Source organism: Amphiprion ocellaris, chromosome 11 (assembly GCF_022539595.1).
Source record: "Amphiprion ocellaris isolate individual 3 ecotype Okinawa chromosome 11, ASM2253959v1, whole genome shotgun sequence".
NCBI classification, from domain to species: domain Eukaryota; kingdom Metazoa; phylum Chordata; class Actinopteri; family Pomacentridae; genus Amphiprion; species Amphiprion ocellaris.
This window is the reverse complement of record NC_072776.1, coordinates 29,494,788-29,512,523: the sequence shown is the minus strand read 5'-3', so window position 1 is coordinate 29,512,523 and position 17,736 is coordinate 29,494,788. Positions and strand designations below refer to the sequence as shown.

The window sequence follows — 17,736 nt, the reverse complement described above, 5'->3', positions numbered from 1 at the left end:
GATTTGCTGATCAGTCAGTGTCCATACTAATGTCTGTCTTGTTTTATGGCACTAATCCAGCTTGTTTTCTCCTGACTAGATCCTTGCTTGTCGTGTAACTACTCTCAGATGTACGTTGCTTTGGATAAAAGCATCTGCTAAATAAAATCGTAGAATTGTCCACCACTGAAAGCTCCTACAATGAGCAGCTGGACCATAGAGTAATGGAAGAAGGTAGCCTAGTAGTAAAACAGCAACCCTTAAGCAGCAACCTATCATACTCAAAAAGTGGACCAGGGACTTGGAAAATGATGTAAGGGAGCTTTATTTGGTTTTTTTTTTTGTGAATTGGCCATTGACTATGTTGGTCTCCCTGCATGCAAATGTTCAATCAAAGCAAATACCATGTCACTATTTTGAAGGGACACCATCTCTACATCGTGGGCTGAGCTTTGCTTCAGGTGATTGTGATCAGTTTAAAGAAACACAAAAAACAAGACCTTTTTGAATGATAAGGTGCAGTCAGACCATTCTCCAGCACTGTGGAGATAAGCCAGAGTTTGCAAGACTAAACCAGTTGGGGAAATGTGATGCTCTGGGTAGGTGGATGTAGCTTTGATACCGACGTAAACACTTCCAAGGACCACAGCTGTATTCCAGCAGGATAATCCTCCCTGACACACTACGAACACTGCTCAGGAATGATTTGAGGAACATGACAAAGAGTTCAACATGTTGACTTGAAATCCAAAACTCTCCAGATCCAATCAAACATCTGTAGGATGAGCTCGAAAAACAGGTGTCAAAAACAACCTTGCAACATCTGGGATTTAAAGGATCTGCTGCCAACATCTTGGTGCCAGAAACCACAGCACCACTGTCAGAGGTCTGTGGAGTCCAGATGAAACTAAAAATGAGCTACTTGGCCTTAGTGTCCGGAAACATGTTTGGAGTAGAAAAGCTGCAGCTCTAAACCCAAGAACACCAAAGCTACTGTCAAGCATGGTGGCAGTATTATTATGCTCTGGGGCTGTTTTGGTACCAGCCCTTTACACAAAGGAAATGGAATAATGAAAAAAGAGGATTATCTACAAAATTCATCAGGCAGAAGTCTCCCAAATGTCCTGACTTAAATCCCATTAAGAACCTGTGATGAAGAAACAAGTCTGTGCCAGAAAGACAACAAATTTAGTTAACTGCACCAATTCTATCAAGAGGAGAGTCAAAGATACAACCAGAAGCTTGTGGATGGAAACCAAAGTGAGGTGGAAATGGCCAAGGGATGTTTACCAATTATTACCATTACTGTATGTATATTTTTGAAATGCCAGATTTTGGCCTTTTTTCCAGAAGACCTTTGAACGATCTATGAATGAACCAAAATGCGGGATTGTTTTGTGACAAGGACATATGAGTTTCAATGATTCCATCAGTTACATGTACCACTGGAAACTCAAGAAGGCCATGACATATATGGTCTTTTCAATTGTATGTAAACTATTGTTCATGACTGTATATATTATTTAGTACATTTCCTACTGTACTTTTAAAAAATGTTTTCTGATTTTTTGAATGCACTGACAGGATTGTTTATATATATATATATATATATATATATATATATATATATATATATATATATATATAAAAATAAACACCCTCTTCAGTTAATCCCACAGGATGGAAGACAGTAGAGCGACACTACAGCAGCGATTATAATTCTAACAAAGTCACACTAATCATCTATGAGCTTTCCTGTTCTAGAAGACCAGGTTTATCAATAAAGTCCAACTGTTCCAAAAATAAACCATGAAAAATTTCCCCCCCGTCCCCATGGAGCCGATGTCTGAACTGCCACGCAACCGATTTATTTTTTACACAGATGAAGCCATGTGCTAATTAGCTGTGGATAATGACATGACCGAGTGAATGTTAATTATCACAGCTTTTCATTAGCTGTCACTGAAGTCCAATGACAGCGTCTAATGATCGGTCTTATCAGGATTTTGTGGTTTTTTTTCTTCCTTCTATCCTTAATTGTTCTTCTGTAGCCATGAGAAATGAACAGAGATGAACGGAGAACAAAAAGTTCTCCTTAGAGAAACCAGCCAGGATAATGAGGAGCTGCTGGTTTCTATGGTTACTTAACTTACAAAGTCAACAGAGAGCGGGGGAGTATGTTTGCATAAAGCTTGATCGATCAGAAAGTGGCATGGAAAGGAACAGGATGAACCGGGAAGATGTGGAACCACTGCAGTGATGTGGTTTCATGTGTTACTGTAATGCCTTGAGGGTGAGTGCCTCAAATAAGCGATGCTCGATTATTGTTCCACCCTTGCTGTTAGTATTGGTCAGTTCGTCATCATATTATCTGGACAATTAGATGGATTGGAGATAGAACACTCCAAATCATCATGTGACTGACGATAATGAAGCATTTTAATATTTGCTTCTAGAAAACATGTCTGCAACCATGAACAGACAGAACTTACAAGGTGATAGAGCCTATCCAAGGGGGTTAAAGTGTACAAGGTGCAGTCAAGAAGTTTAGTCACAGCACCAAACCCTGACTTTGAGGGTGATGCATACATCCTAACCTCGGTTTTATCCCCATCTTCTGCAAGATAGTTCTCGCTGTTTGTTCCTCAAACTCTCCTCCATTATCTGTTCTTATCAGAGACAGGATACCAACTCATGGCATCACCTCTCTGTAAGGAAACGTTAGCCACAGTGTCTGCATTCTCGTGTTTAGTCAGTGTCACATCAATCCATGTGCTGAACTTGACGACAGTTAGCAACACATACTGTTCACCTGGTACTAATGCTGTCATGGTAACAAAATTCATAGTGATGTGTTTAACCCTTAGATGCATAAGTGGGTCAAAAATGACCCGCTGAGGTTGTTTTCTTGCAATATCTTTGCAATGAAAAGTTATTTCATATTCCATGTATTCCCCAAAAAACATGTTTTTGATATCATTCCATATAAATTTTTAAGTTACCTTTTATACTTTTTAAGAAATTATAACATTTGTACTACTACCCCAAGCTTCCATAAGTGGGCCCAAAATGACCTGCACGTATTTCCCATCGAGATTCATGGAAACCTGTAATTCTTGTCAATTGTGGCTGTCAAGAATATATTTACCGTGGACCACACACACTATGTCAGAAGTATCATCGATCAGGAAGATTATTATATACAGAGAGTAGCAACAGCTGGAGGAAGAGTGGAAAAATGTCAACAAAATTGATGTTGACATTCTTCTATTGCTGCTCTGTGAACTATTCTTCTTTTTCAATTATTATAATGGTCAAAATCTATTATAAAGTGAAAAATACACATATTTCAAACATGAAATTATTCTTGTGTGGACCAAAATAGAACAAATGATTATTCTTAACCAAAATGACAAAAATAGCAAAAAAACCCCACATTGATTCTTAGACGGGTTACTTTTGACCCACTTATGGACGAGTGTAGGGTCCAATCACTCATGCATCTAAGGGTTAAATGCTTCTTCTGGGACTGGGACATGTCCCATGGTGGTACTCACCCTTTTTACATTTATTACTTTTTTAGCAGCTTTCAGATCTGGAAATTATTGAATCCACCATCTGCTGCAACCTATTAGCCGAGAAGTTCCACTTAATTCATTTCTTGCATCACTTCTACTCAAGCACAATGAGCCTAACCACGTTCATCATGTATTGACAGTGGGAGTGGACTGTTCAGGGCAACTACACCTCTTTCTTGATTGATTTCCATTAGCATCCTGAGTCATTCTCAAACTTCTCTCTGAGTGGCCACTATATCTAATCTGAACAGTAGCTTGTCATGTGCTCCTGCAACCCTTCCTGGTGTGTCAAGCTCCACCTGTTATCAAAGTTTATTTCTATAGTCCTTTACAACAGCCCAAAGGGTGACTTAAGTGCTTCACAGTGAAAAACAAGAAAATAACTTAAAAACAATACAGTAACTTAAAGCAGGACAAACAATCACATTCGCACTCACACCTATGCGCAAATTTAGAATAACCAATAAACCTCAGCTTATTTTTGGACTGTGGGAGGAAACCAGAGTACCCAGAGGAAACCCAGGCATGCACAGGGAGAACATGCAAACTCCATGCAGAAAGATCCCGGGAAAGCCGGGACGCGAACCAGGGATCTTCTCGCTGCAAGGTGAGAAGTGCTAACCACTACGCCACTGTGCAGCACATAACATATACAATAAGACAATAAAATAAACAGTAATAAAACAGCACTAAAATATAACATTTGAAGGAAAATGGCTACTAGATCTCCTAAACTGTGACCATCAACTTGAATTTCATTTCAAGAAATGCAGAGCGACGATTGTGTTGTTTTTGTCAAAAATTCTTTGTGGTTTCAACATGCATTCATGCATTGAGCACACAGTTCAGACCGTTTGCACTTAATATTCTTTCTCAGATGCCTCAGTTTTTAAGCAATGGCAATACTGAATGCTGAACACAACTGGTCCGTTTCTATAGCGGATCTCTTCCTGGACGTATTGTTTTACATAGTTTAGTGCAGGGTTGTGGCAAAACAATATGGTGAGCTTTGATTTTTGGGATTGTTGTGTTTCGGTTTTTGGACCACGAGAGAAACTGTGTGTTTTCTATGGAGTTCAGTTTCAATTCAATTCTATTTTATTCATATAGCGCAAATTCAAAACATATGTCATCTCACAGCACTTAGCATAGTAACGTACAGACGACCTTACACACTTTAAACATAGTTTGGCTAACAGCTGAGTATAACTTCAATTTAATTTAAGAAATAACAACACTTTACGACCCATTCCTGTGTGAAAGAGCTGCACATATCTCACATAAAAATAAATAGATAGAAAATAGGTCTGCTTTTACATTTGCAGCCCAGATCTCCATTGTGCATATGCAACACAGACTTGATAATTAATATTTCATTTATTATTATTATAATTATTATAATAACAATCGCTGCACAAGGAGACAACTTTGATGATGATAGCTGCAACATTTAAATCAAGTTTTTGCTTTTTAATGATGCAGTCATGGAACTTTTTGATCACACTTCATATGCAAATCGATTACAGGTGTAACTCATACAGACAGATATCCAGACTAGCACTAAAAGAACATGTAGTTGTAGCACATAACAAGCACATTAAAGCATTGGTGAAAAGGCTTTTACACCAGCTTTGATTAACATGGAATTCTGATATTTGGACAGTGTATAAAGTCAAATAAACCGTCAGCAGTCAGTGGATTTACCTGGTCGATGTAGAAGGCCGTCCCTGATCGGATCTCTCTCCTTTGTTTCAAGTCAGTTTCTGTTGTGTCTCTAGACAGCGCGACATACTCGACTTCCCGCTTGGTCAACTCCTAGTCGACAACAAGGGAAAGAAGAAAAAAATTAACCTATTTGGTACATTTTAAAATAAGAGAAGACATCCAGTGATGTTTAAGGTCAATTCAAATGTTCACATGTTGACTCAAGAGCATCCAGTGAATATTGACCTCCAGTGTGAACAAACAGAAAAGTAATCAACTGACATTCCACCTGAGGGTTTGGGCTACAAGCATTATGAAACCAAACACACCTACACAGTTTTCTGTGTAGATAAATTTATTTAAAAAATCAACTACTCATAAAACCATGTGGCATTCCACTTTGATAAACTGTCTGCTAAAAGGTCAAAGTTGTGAAGGCGAAACTGCCCAAACAAAATGCTTTTAATCTACATTTCTAGACCTGCAAAAGTTTAAAATTCTAAAATAATATAGCTGTGATGAGTGAAATGCAGCAGATGAATGATTTAAGTGGAATTTTGCTTTGCTGACAATTGCATGATTGTGATCCTTCTACAAATCGACCGCTGCGGACTTATCGGGCCTTATCTGTCGGAAATGATACAACAACTGAGCAGCCTTGGGGGAGTACTGCGCTCTCTGAGTGCTTTTCTTGATATAGTTTTGTTATAGTTTCAAAAATATGTCACTTATTCCACTCACCAGGTACTGCATAGCTATGGATCTTCTCAGGGGTCCTGGTGGTCCAATGAGGAACACATCCTGACCCAGCAGGTCTTTCTGCATGATCCATCGCAAGTGCTGAGCGACTGTTTGAGGCAGCGAGTCTGAAACTGGAAAAAGAGAGGAAAAAGTCATGATTTCACACTAACATGCTTGTATATTTTATTCCAACATTATTTAATGCTCATACAGAAAGCTACATACTGTGTTTCACAGGAACGAGTTCTGGGTTCTGGGGGGCTTTGAGTTTGTAGGAGATCTCACCGATCGTCACCGTGTCTCCTGCAAAAGAAGAGAGTGACCAAAACATAAATGATCAGGAAAGTACAGTTCCTATTATAGATAGAGAACTATACTGATCCCCTAAGAAAGCAGTTTACATATCACAAAACATATATAAAATTCTTAAAAATGTAGACTACATTAAAAAAACTAAACAACACAGAATTTTCAAAAAGGACTTAGATTAAGGCAAGATTAAAACCGTGTAACTTAAAATTGAAAGTTAAAGTTACTCTGAAAAATATTCAGTCTGCTACACAGTCGGACTTTCACAGAAACTACTGTAAGATGCTGCAGCAGAATGAGCTCAGATGTGGATAATAAACTTAACAAAGGCTGCTTCAGTTTAAGGTTTGTGCTTCACTGTGACAACTGAACAGGATATTTGAATAGAACTGAACAAGCCTCATTAATATTATCAGTAACAAGTGCTTTGCCTCCTGCAATGAGTCAAACTGTGTTAACAAAGAAAAAATGGTTTCTTTGTTTAAAGAGATGCAACAGTTTCTTATCTAAACAAAGAAGAGCAAACATATGCTTGTTGTTATAGTACAACACAAGAAAATGTATTTTATTACATATTACATACACACACACACACACACACACACACACACACACACACACACACACACACACACACAAACACACATATATAATAACATTAATATGAATAAAGTTTTATGGCAGCTGTCTTTCTTTGTCTAAACGAGAATTGCATCCTGTGGAACGCGTATAAAAATCATCTCATATTCAGCCAACAACATTTTCGTTTTGCTCCAGTTTGTTCAAAATCTTTAAAGCAACCAGGAAATGTCTTAAAATAAAGTGCAAGGGATTTCAAAGCAATTTGATTGTTCTATATGGCATTGTAGAGCGATATAATCCTAAAGCAGAGACGGAATAAACACTGAAGCCTTGCAATCTGTTTGTTGACCTTTTAAGATGTGCTTTACATCTACTTATCAGTTTGAACGATGTTTTCTTCTTTTATCTCCGTCAGGGTCACAGCTAAAAGGTCAAGGCTAACACTGTGAGATTAAATGTGAGATTATTGAATTTATCCTCTGCACCTCACAGCAAAAACAGCTGTATTTTTAATGCTTGATTATTTATTCTTTAAATAACTTGGGGTTTTTTGTGAATAGCATAAATTTATTTAATTTTAATGAGCTTAATTCAGTTGTGTGCTATCGGCTGAAACAAATACTTTAAGTTGGCTCAATAATTTTCTTTTTTCAAGGTGGACACAGCTGTTAATATTGAAATCATAAATAAATTATGATTTTTTTTTACCTACACGTGAACTTTTTTCCCCGATCAAACACTGCGAGACCTCTTTTCCTTGACTAATTTGAACATTGGTCACTAAAGTAACCAAAACATCTGTATTAGTCAGCGCATATCTGATAATTAATAATATTAAGTGTAAAACAAGACGCAAAAATATGTCAGTATGCAACTTCTTAACTTACATGTTGTCCTGGTTTTCAACTAAACAAATTCAGTTACAGCTTGCTGATTCAGTGTGATACCCCAAAATTTTTAGCTTCTTAAAACAATAAAACAAAGAAATTATCAGTTCTATCGGGAAAACTAATTCAAAACACTGTTGACTTTTTGTGACAATATCTATGTTGTATTTGTTTGATTAATCCATAATATGTAAAATAGACAAGTAGAAATACATATTAAATACCACTACAGGGTTTTAACTGTAGCATTTAGTCCTGTTTACATTGTTTTTGTTGCATGTTTATGATCTTATTTTCCTAATCTGACATTTGTCTTAATACAAATAATTTTGTAATTGTATTTTCAAATGTGTTGCACATTTAAAGTTATTACTATTATTACAATTCAGCCTTTGCTAACTGCAATGCTTCTTATTTTGTATTATGTATATAGTATTCAGCATTAGTTTTCATGGTGATGTACACAGTGTATAAAGCCCTAAAAAAACAAAGTTAAACCTGGAATTCCTTTTGCTAACCTCAGAACCTGTTTTGTAGTTTAGTTAAGGAAAGTTAGCTTGTACAGTGACTTCACACAGCTGAATAATTGCTGTTAACCTTTCACCTATTTGCTAGTTAAAGAGCATGCGCAGTTACAAGTCACTTCAACATTGTTTTATTTCGTCTAAAACAACTATATAATCCTAAATAGTACAAATATTTAGCATTTCGCCACCAAACAACCACAAAAGTTAATGTTTGCCCCAAACATAGCAGCTACACTGACATAAGCTAATTATTTCTGTAGCTAGTTAGCTATTGCCAAAGGTACCAAACTTTAGCTAGCAAGAGGTTAGCTATTTCCTACGAAGTCGGTTTGAAATTAGTTATTTCTCCGCTCTTGTGTTGCTCAGTCCAACAGGTGAGTTTACCTGACGACGTGTTGAGGAATTTGACCTCATGAGTCCTCCACATCCAGCCGTCTCTCCCCAGAACACCACCCAGAATGTGGCGCATCCTCCGGGCAGCCACGGCCGCCGCGGTGCCGCTGCACAGTATCTGGGAGTGCATCTTTAAATTCACTTATAAAACACTGGTGGCAGAAAACACCCGCTTCTCGTGGAGCTAACTGCTGACCCCCGGTTTCGTTCCCATTTCATAACATCAGTCAGCTCATTCTGCTCCAGGCGGAAGAAAATAACGGCAGGACGAAGCGGTCCGCGGATAAAGACTTCCGGAGTTTCACTTTGGTTCCTCGCACCCAAAAACCGAAGACAGTAGCCCAGATAATGTGACTTCAGTGTTACTGATGCATCATAATTACTTGAAATAATAGTTACTAATTATAGTTTGAAGATCAAAGATCATACGATAACTGCAAAAGTGTTTTTTAAATATAGTAACCCACCAGTAAATCTAGTTTTTACTACAGCCAACACATCTGCTGAATGAGGAGAACAGTCAGACTAGACCGTTTTATTACTGCATCTTATATTTCACCAGTTACAATATATTGCACTGATTTTAACATCTGTAAATACATATCTACTTGCACACCAGCCAGGCAGTATTTCACTCCAATACTGCACTAGCCATTGCAATGTATCGCTTGTTTCTTTGTATCTTTGTCTTTCTTGTGTTTCTCGGGGTCTGAGAGAAACGGCATTTCAATCACGTCCTGTTCATATATGACAGAACTGATAACAAATTTGATTTTGACTAGTTTCCAAAGAGGATGTAAAACATCCTAAACATTATAAACAATACTGCAGAAATGCTTATAATTGCAATTGTCATGCCTGATTTCACAATAAGCTGATATAATAAATAATGAATAGTAGAAAATTAACTTCTTTAGCAATTCTAACAGAACACTAGTAAAAATATAAAGACATTTTGTGCCACTGTAGGTTCATGTTTTGATATTTGTGTAAGTTTGTATGACATGCAGGCTATGAATATTTAGAGTCTACCCAACCTGATGCTAAAATAAGTGCCTTTATCAACTCCTTTAGGCTTTGATATCCCCAAAATAATATAGCCTAAAGGAGTTTCTCAACAAGAAAGTGTTGACCATTATATTCTGATTATGGCTGAATGATATACAAATATGGGCATATTGCACTCGTTTTTTGTTTTTTTTTTTGATAAATTTTGCAAAACAAGTCTTGATTTTAGCCCAAATTATCATTTTTCTCACTTTTTGTAAACAAATGTAGAAATACTGATGTGACTTTTGCTGTGGTTTATACGGTATAAACATGTTCCCTTGTGTCTGGAGAATATAATTCATATTAGTGGAGGCACCACAATGCTTCATTCATGGTGCTATTTTGTGTACATATTGTAGCTTGAACAAAAAGCTGCAGCTCCTGCAAACTGAATTTTATACTTTGTGATTTCAATAACATTTTGATGAATTGTTCAGTGATGATTCTAACCCTTTTATCTAATTATTTAACTATTTTATTTTAGTTGTTAGTGTAGCCCACATTGGTCACGAATCTTCAAATGTCATCCAAAACATAAATATGTCCAGTTTTTACAGTTCTATGAGGTCCTTCTGACTCAAAAAGTAGAATAAAAGTAAGACAGGATGGACAAAGCTCCTGCAGTAATGATAATAATAGAACTCAAAGTGCTTTATATTAAAAAATAGAATAAAATAAAATAAGACTGCTAAAACATCAGACTATATCATACAAGAGTCCATAATAAAAGCAAAAAAATAAATTCATTACCGGGAAATTACACTAAACTACATTCAAATGACATAAAGACCAGCCTAAAAAGATGTTTTAAGGTGTCATTTAACTTTTTTAAAAAACAGATAGCAGATCTCTAAATCCACACAACCATAAACTAGATTTTAATAGCCTCCTTTACAGAAAATTTTAAAGAACAATAACTGCTGTTTTACCATAAAAACCTAATCAAATATTATATAATAATTTATAAAAATCACTAAATTGCAAATAATGCCAAATAAAGATCTCAGCGTTGAGACAGTGGTCTGAATAACTCCATTTAAATGAGACATTGGGGGGAATTTGCGCAAAACTGGCAATAATTTTCTCGCGTAAAATGAATTTTGGAAACGCTTATGGATGACGTAATTCAAACGGCATGCACATACGCCACCGTGCACGCGCGCACACATTCGTTATCCTACACACTGGAGCTCGTGCGGGTCCGTGACAGCAAACCGTGCAGGAGCCGTGCGCGCCCGTTTTCGAGCCGGTTTGACATTTATCACGTGGAGCGCCGATGGGCTCGGAGGAGGAGGAGGAAGATGAGGAAGAGGAAGAGGAGGAGGAGGAGGAGGAGGAGGAGGAGGAGAGCAGCTCAGTGCCATCTCCTCAGTGCGCGTGTGAGCGGCGTGAAGGCACCGCGGCAGGCTGAGAATTCCTCCACCTTCCCCTGATTCGCTTGTTTTCTCCCCCGGAGCGGACGCACAGGTCTGGGACTATGGAGGATGTGTACCACTACACACGTAGCCCTGCCTGGGAGGAACTGGTCAGTACAAACGCAACACCGGGACTCCTTTTCTTACATTTGTTTTAGTTTTCTCAAAGAAAAGAAAAGAATTAGACACGAATCCGGCGACTTGGTGCGCTTTGGAGGCAGCAGCTTGCGTGCGTAAAGCGTTTTTTCCGCTCCTTTGCCGTGATTTGTACAGTCGAGTGTGGCTCTGAAAGCAGCTGCGGGGCGTCTTAATGTCTTCACAAGTGTTGATTTTGCGTAAAACAAACGGAAAAGTGCTGATAAGAGTCTTTGCGTGCGCGAAAGGACTCGAAAAATACACGGTTGCGTTTATTCTCGGGTAGAAAACATGGATCTTCTCTGCTTCTTTTCTTCTCTTGAAATTTTTATATTCCAGATATTACACCCTGCCCATTTCCTTCTCAAACCCACCGCGCTGTGGAAATTAATTTTAACTCTGTCGTGTCGCGTTTAAACCAACTCACTTTATCAAAACTGGACTTACATAACGTGAAAATTGTCCTTTTTTGCCTTTTTGTTGAAACAAACCTACCTCAAGCTCATGCAATATCCTCCTTATAATGAAAGAAATGCAACATTTTTGTGGATACGTTTATTTGTTGTGACATGTTTGGGTAGTTGCAGCTTGTTTTGAATGTGGCTTTTAAATCATTAAACGTCTGATTGCACTCATTTGACTGTCGTGGCGCTGCTCGGTGTTGGAGAGAAGCAGCCGCTAGGGTCTGCCGTGGCACGGACACCGGCGCGCACACTGGATGAGGCGGTCCGTAGCTCGACTGGTCGCGCAGGGCTGGAGCCATAACCGCCAGCCGAGCAGCGACTTCGGGGAGGGGGTTTGTCCGCCGTGGAGCCCATCCCCACCGCGCCGAGACATGCTCTATCCCTTGCGCGCTCACCAGCCCACACACACGCACGCACGCACACCGGAAAGCAGCGCCGTGTTTACCGTAGAGGCAGCGAGACATGACGGCGAGGAGAGACGCTTCGCAGCCGCTGAGCAGCTCTCGTCTCCCGGAGAGGAAGGGAGCGGTGGCGGCGGCGGCTCCGGCAGCGGCGGATCGAGCTACTAACCCCGAATGGTTTTCTCCTTCCTCCCCCCGACAGGAGCCGGAGAAAGGGCCGGCATCGGCGGCTGGGATACACGCGCATGTGGTCGGCGCCGTGTCCGGCTCCGGGGCTGCGGACGAGTCCTCCGACAGCGAGGCGGAGCAGGAGGGCCCCCAGAAACTCATCCGCAAAGTGTCCACCTCAGGCCAGATCCGGAGCAAGGTAAGAGCCGCCGACAGTGAGTGGATCTCCGGGCTGGATGTGGCTGGTGGACGGTCAGATGCTGTTTGTGTGGCAGCTGCTGGATTGTTGATTCAGACTCTCTTTGTACAACATGAACTGTTGCTGGAAACACTCTGGTTTTCTGTGTTTGTGCTGTTTTTATCTGACCATCTGACCTACCTGTCGGTTTGGACGCTCAGCTCACCTGTGTTTGTCTTCTACACTTTAAAAAGCAATAATAAACCAGTTGAGTTCTCTCAAATAAGCGTTGCTCAACTTTCAAGCTTAGGGAAGTCAACTTAAATTCTCCAAGTTTTCCAAATTCATTACCCAAGTGTAAAAAAATCTAACATGATTGTGACATTTTTTCCTTTCCTTTACACTGTAAACCCACAGTGTTTTGAGTTGCAGCAGAAAATTTTTACAAAACATGAACCACAGACGCTTAAAGAGTAGAAAACTTAATTTCCACACTTTCGACAAAATGTAAATTAATTTTGATAGAATCCACTTTTTAAACAGTTTTTACTAGTGCTTTACTTTAATTACAGTACAGCTCAAATACATTTTCAAATAACTTTATTTGTAAAGTTTTTACAGAATTATGCTGTGCTTTACAATAATACAAGTGTCAAATTAGACAGATAACAAAAACGTTTTGAAACGAGTAAATAAGATCCAAAACATACGATATAAACATGATAGAATAGTTGCAACGAATACCATTAAGTCAGACAATAACTGAGTCTGAAGAAGAGATTTAAAAGAGGTTGTATATAGCTCAGATCATCATTTAGAAACACTCTGCCTGCAGCACATGTAGCTGAGCAGATGGTGGTGCGGAGTACAGTGGTGTCTTTGCTTTGAAAATTAGTGAAAAATGACCCCACATTGCTTTTATCTTTGATGGAACTCCAACTTACTGTATGGATAAAGAATATTGGCCAACATATTGGAACTTTTTACTCCCCAACAATTGTGTTGTATCGGTCTGGATCCAATTGTCTGCTCTATAAAAAGTTAGAAATGAGTGAAAACTGTATGAAGGCATTCAGTTTGCTGGCACAGAGGAGGAAAGAAAACAAAATATTCATGTTTAAGAATCTGCAATCAGAGAATTTAGGCTTTTTTTAAGAATAAAAATGTTCAAATGCAAACTGATGAATTGATTAACTAATAGTTGGTGATTATTTACTTAAATTGACTGTAATTGTCATTTTATGTAATTTTTGAGTCATTTTGAACAACATTTTGACATTTTATACACCTTTCAAGACATTTTAGTCTTGAAAGTTTGTCTAAAGATATTCAGTTTACTGTCAAAGAGGAAAAATAAACAGAAAATCTGAGCATTTAGACTTGTTTTTTACTTAAAATTGACTCAAACCAATTGAAAAGTTGGTAATTAGTTGCTCAATCAATCAGCTCCACTGAACACACAATTTTTTCATCAGTTTTCATTTGTTATTTTCTCCACTGCACAGTATAGTTTGGCCTCGAGTTTCACAATAAAAGCACACACATCAACAGCTTCTTGTCTCTTCATGCAACATGTAAGGTCAGTCTGAACTGACAGGAGATGAAAACTCAAAGGAGCCTAAATAATCTTGAATAATAAATGATGTTTCAGAATTAAAACGCTGGTAAATGATGCCGGTTCCTGACGTGCAGCGCTCAGTAAGAGGACGCTGAGCTGATCCTTAGCTTGGACACCTTAGCTTTCTTGGCCCACTTATCTTTTACACCGTGGACGAGTGTCGTCCTCCAACACCGATGGATCCACTTAATTATTGACCGCCATGCTCCACCCCGCCTGCATTATTCAGCATGGGGGGATATTTAGAGACGTCTGGATGTACGTCTCTAATGCAAACAGTCCAACCAGGAGGTGAAGTGTATGTGTTTTAGATACTTTTTCAGTTCAGCAGCTACTCAGGTTTTTATTACATTTATGGAGAGTTTTGTCTCAGAAAGTTTTTAAAATGACAGAAGTCAATCATAAGTTGACCTTTTAGCTATTCAGGCGATTCAGATTCAGCAGAAAAGTGAAAAATCTGTCAATGTGAGAAAATAAAACCAAAAAATGTTTTCACACTGTTAAAACATTTTTTTACAATAGTTTTTAATAGTATTTTTTTAACAATTTGCTATTATTTCATAGATTTTCCATATAGTTTTTTTTTAAATTATAGGTAGTAATTAGTAAAAACACAGAAAAAAAATATAAATTTACACGTTAACCATTTAAAAACAAAACAAAAAACACATCGGAAAATTTGTATTTTTTTATCAGTAAACACATATAAATAATTAATCTAAATCTTCTTTTAAAACATTTAACTGTAAAATTGCTCTACTTTTAATGTTTTTAAATAAACACAAATATCATTATTTTACATTAATTTACTGATATTTTACATATTTTTCCTGTTTTGTTAAATTACAGATATGTTGTGAAATCACAGAAATAAAATAATTAATTCACAGATTGATTGTAGAGTTAGAAAAAAAAGGACAAAACTGTAAATTATATCCACAAGAAATATCTGTATTTAAAAAAATAATTGGTTGTTTCTTCTTTTACAACATTGGACTGTAAAATTACAATGTTTTTATTTTATGTAAATCTGGAAAAAATTGCCACTATCCATCCATCCATTATCTATACACCGCTTATTCCTCACTAGGGTCGCGGGGGGGGCTGGAGTCTATCCCAGCTGACTCAGGCGAAGGCAGGGGACACCCTAGACAGGTCGCCAGTCTGTCGCAGGGCTACATATATAGACAAACAATCACTCACACATTCACACCTACGGGCAATTTAGAGTAATCAATTAACCTCAGCATATTTTTGGACTGTGGGAGGAAGCCGGAGTACCCGGAGAGAACCCACGCATGCACAGGGAGAACATGCAAACTCCATGCAGAAAGATCCCGGGAAAGCCGGGACGCGAACCAGGGACCTTCTTGCTGCAAGGCGAAAGTGCTAACCACTACGCCACTGTGCAGCCCAAAATTGCCACTATGTAAAAGAAAATTTAACTTTTTTTTTTTTTTTTTTTTTTTTTACAGATTTTTCCTGTTTTGTTAAATTACAGATAATATTTAGTAAAATCATAGAAAAAAAGGAATTAATTCACACATTGACTGTAAAAAATGTAGATAATGTTCATAACAAAAATCTGTATTTTTAAAAAAAATAAATGACGTGTCTTCTTTTACAACATTGGACTGTAAAATTGCAGTGTTTTTGTTTTATTTAAATCTGAAAAAAAATCTCCTATTTAAAAGAAATTGTTAAATTACAAATAATATCCAATAAAATCATAGACATAAAGAATTAATTTACACATTGACTATAAAAAAGGTAAATACTGTCTACAGCAAAAATGTATTTTTTATTTATTTAAAGAAATATATATGTGTGTGTGTGTGTGTGTGTGTGTGTGTATAAATACCAAATTTTCTTCTTTTGTGAAATTACAAACAGCAAAGTAAGCCAAAACTGTAAATAATGCCCACAACAAAAATCTGTATTTTTAAAATCTAAATTATATTTCCTTCTTTTACATTTGACTGTAAAATTTGTTGTTTTTACTGAGTTTAAATGTGCAAAAAAAAAAAAAAAAAAAAAAAAAAAAAAATATATATATATATATATATATATATATATATATATATATATATATATATATATATGTTATTCTAAAGATAATTGCTATTATTTGAAAGAAAAGCATGTATGTTAATGGTTTAAAATTTTCCTTTTTCATGTTTGAAAATGAAATGTATTACTTCATAATAAGTGCCTGTAAAATTAAACAGTCTTCTGTATTTAAATCTGCTTTCATATATACTTGCCATTATTTTCACAATTTTTAAAAATGTTTTGAACGTTACAATATTTCATTGCTTTTATCTGGTATTTTTGTGGCACCTTTGCTGCCAGGTTTTCATTTTTTACAGTGCATTTTATTGTCAGTGGACACTCTCTGTGTTATTCTGATGTTGTTGTCGGTCCAGATTCCCACTAACCGCTGATATAAAACACAGTGGGTGTGAACAGATCTGCTGTGTGTCTCTCATCACTTGATGTTTGTTGAAGCTTCCTGACGGACTGTTTATCGTCGGCTGTGGTCGTCCTTTACTCACCTGTCGAATCTGAAAGTTTTTGCAGGAGTTTTTTAAAAAGTGGATAAAGTTGATTCTCACTCAGTCTGATGCGATGAAGGGATTTAAATGCACCGACTGGCAGAGAGCCCAGACTGTAGATTGATATTTCTATATATGTACACCGTGGAGTTATCTGCCGTCACCGTGGTGTAAAACACTCGTGCTGTAATCGTATCAGGTCTGGGACTTGTTGCTGTGTGGGTCAGTGGGTTTTTTTCTGCCTCACTAATGGATGTGACTCACTGAGTGTTGTTCCAGCGGCTTGTTTGCTCAGCGCCGGCCTGTGTGTGCACGTACATGTGTGTTTATGCATGTGTGCGATCGGCCGGCACATCGCCTCCATCCGTCCCCTCTCCGTCCACCATCTCTGCCGTTGCTCGGTTGCCACGGACGACCACATCCTCGGCCCCTGATTGGTGGACGGGGAGGCAGCGCTGGCTGCAGGACAGCTGGTTCGGCTGAAGGGCCACATATGCTGCTCTGATACTCTGGGAGCGTGTTTGCATTTGGGTTTGAAAATTCAGGAAATCCAGTCACAACACGCCGAAGAACAACCTTTATTTTCAGACTTACAGATGCACATGCACGAACTGCAGACAGATGTGAAGTTAAATAGCAATAAATGAAGAAGTAAGAAAAGAAGAAGAAGATAAAACGTGTGAAAAATGAACAATGAGACAACTATATAAATAAAACATTAAGAAATGGGACAAATAAAACATTAAAAAACACTTTAACAGTTTGACAGTTACTATGAATAAGAGCATCTCAGTAGTCATAATAAGCAGAGTAAAGAATAACTCACATACAATAACTGCAGACAGATGTGAAGTTAAACAGCATTAAAAGAGGAAAACGCCACTCAGTCATCCTCAAGAGGCAAACTTGGCAACACATGATTCATCCTGCAAATCTCTAAACATGGGGAAGACCGGTGGGATGAAGCTGTTTTAACAAAGCTCAGGAGTGGAACAAACATATTCAGAAAGTAGATATTCATTCCCACCAGGGAGAAATGGTCAGATTTGGTG

At 37.8% G+C, this 17,736-nt stretch overlaps 2 protein-coding genes across 8 annotated transcripts in view; one reads left to right on the top strand and one right to left on the bottom strand.

The window, feature by feature from the left end:
* vwa8 (von Willebrand factor A domain containing 8) overlaps nt 1-8,966 on the bottom strand; it is a 122,667-nt gene extending 113,701 nt beyond the window's left edge. The window contains exons 1-4 of the mRNA XM_055015147.1: nt 8,692-8,966; nt 6,228-6,305; nt 6,003-6,133; nt 5,262-5,372 (exon numbers count right to left, since the gene is read on the bottom strand). Of these exons, the coding sequence (XP_054871122.1) occupies nt 5,262-5,372; nt 6,003-6,133; nt 6,228-6,305; nt 8,692-8,830 (459 nt within the window). The 5' untranslated portion in view covers nt 8,831-8,966. The remainder of the gene's footprint in view (nt 1-5,261; nt 5,373-6,002; nt 6,134-6,227; nt 6,306-8,691) is intronic.
* A 2,121-nt stretch (nt 8,967-11,087) lies between these two features.
* Nucleotides 11,088-17,736, top strand: part of dgkh (diacylglycerol kinase, eta) — a 95,899-nt gene continuing 89,250 nt past the window's right edge. For 2 of the 7 annotated variants that reach the window (XM_055015615.1, XM_055015612.1), the window contains exons 1-2: nt 11,088-11,275; nt 12,368-12,532. In XM_055015615.1, the coding sequence (XP_054871590.1) occupies nt 11,228-11,275; nt 12,368-12,532 (213 nt within the window). In that variant the 5' untranslated portion in view covers nt 11,088-11,227. Of the gene's footprint in view, nt 11,276-12,013; nt 12,533-17,736 lie in introns of those variants that run through there. The other 5 variants (XM_055015617.1, XM_055015614.1, XM_055015611.1 and 2 more) reach the window with 4 other exon arrangements.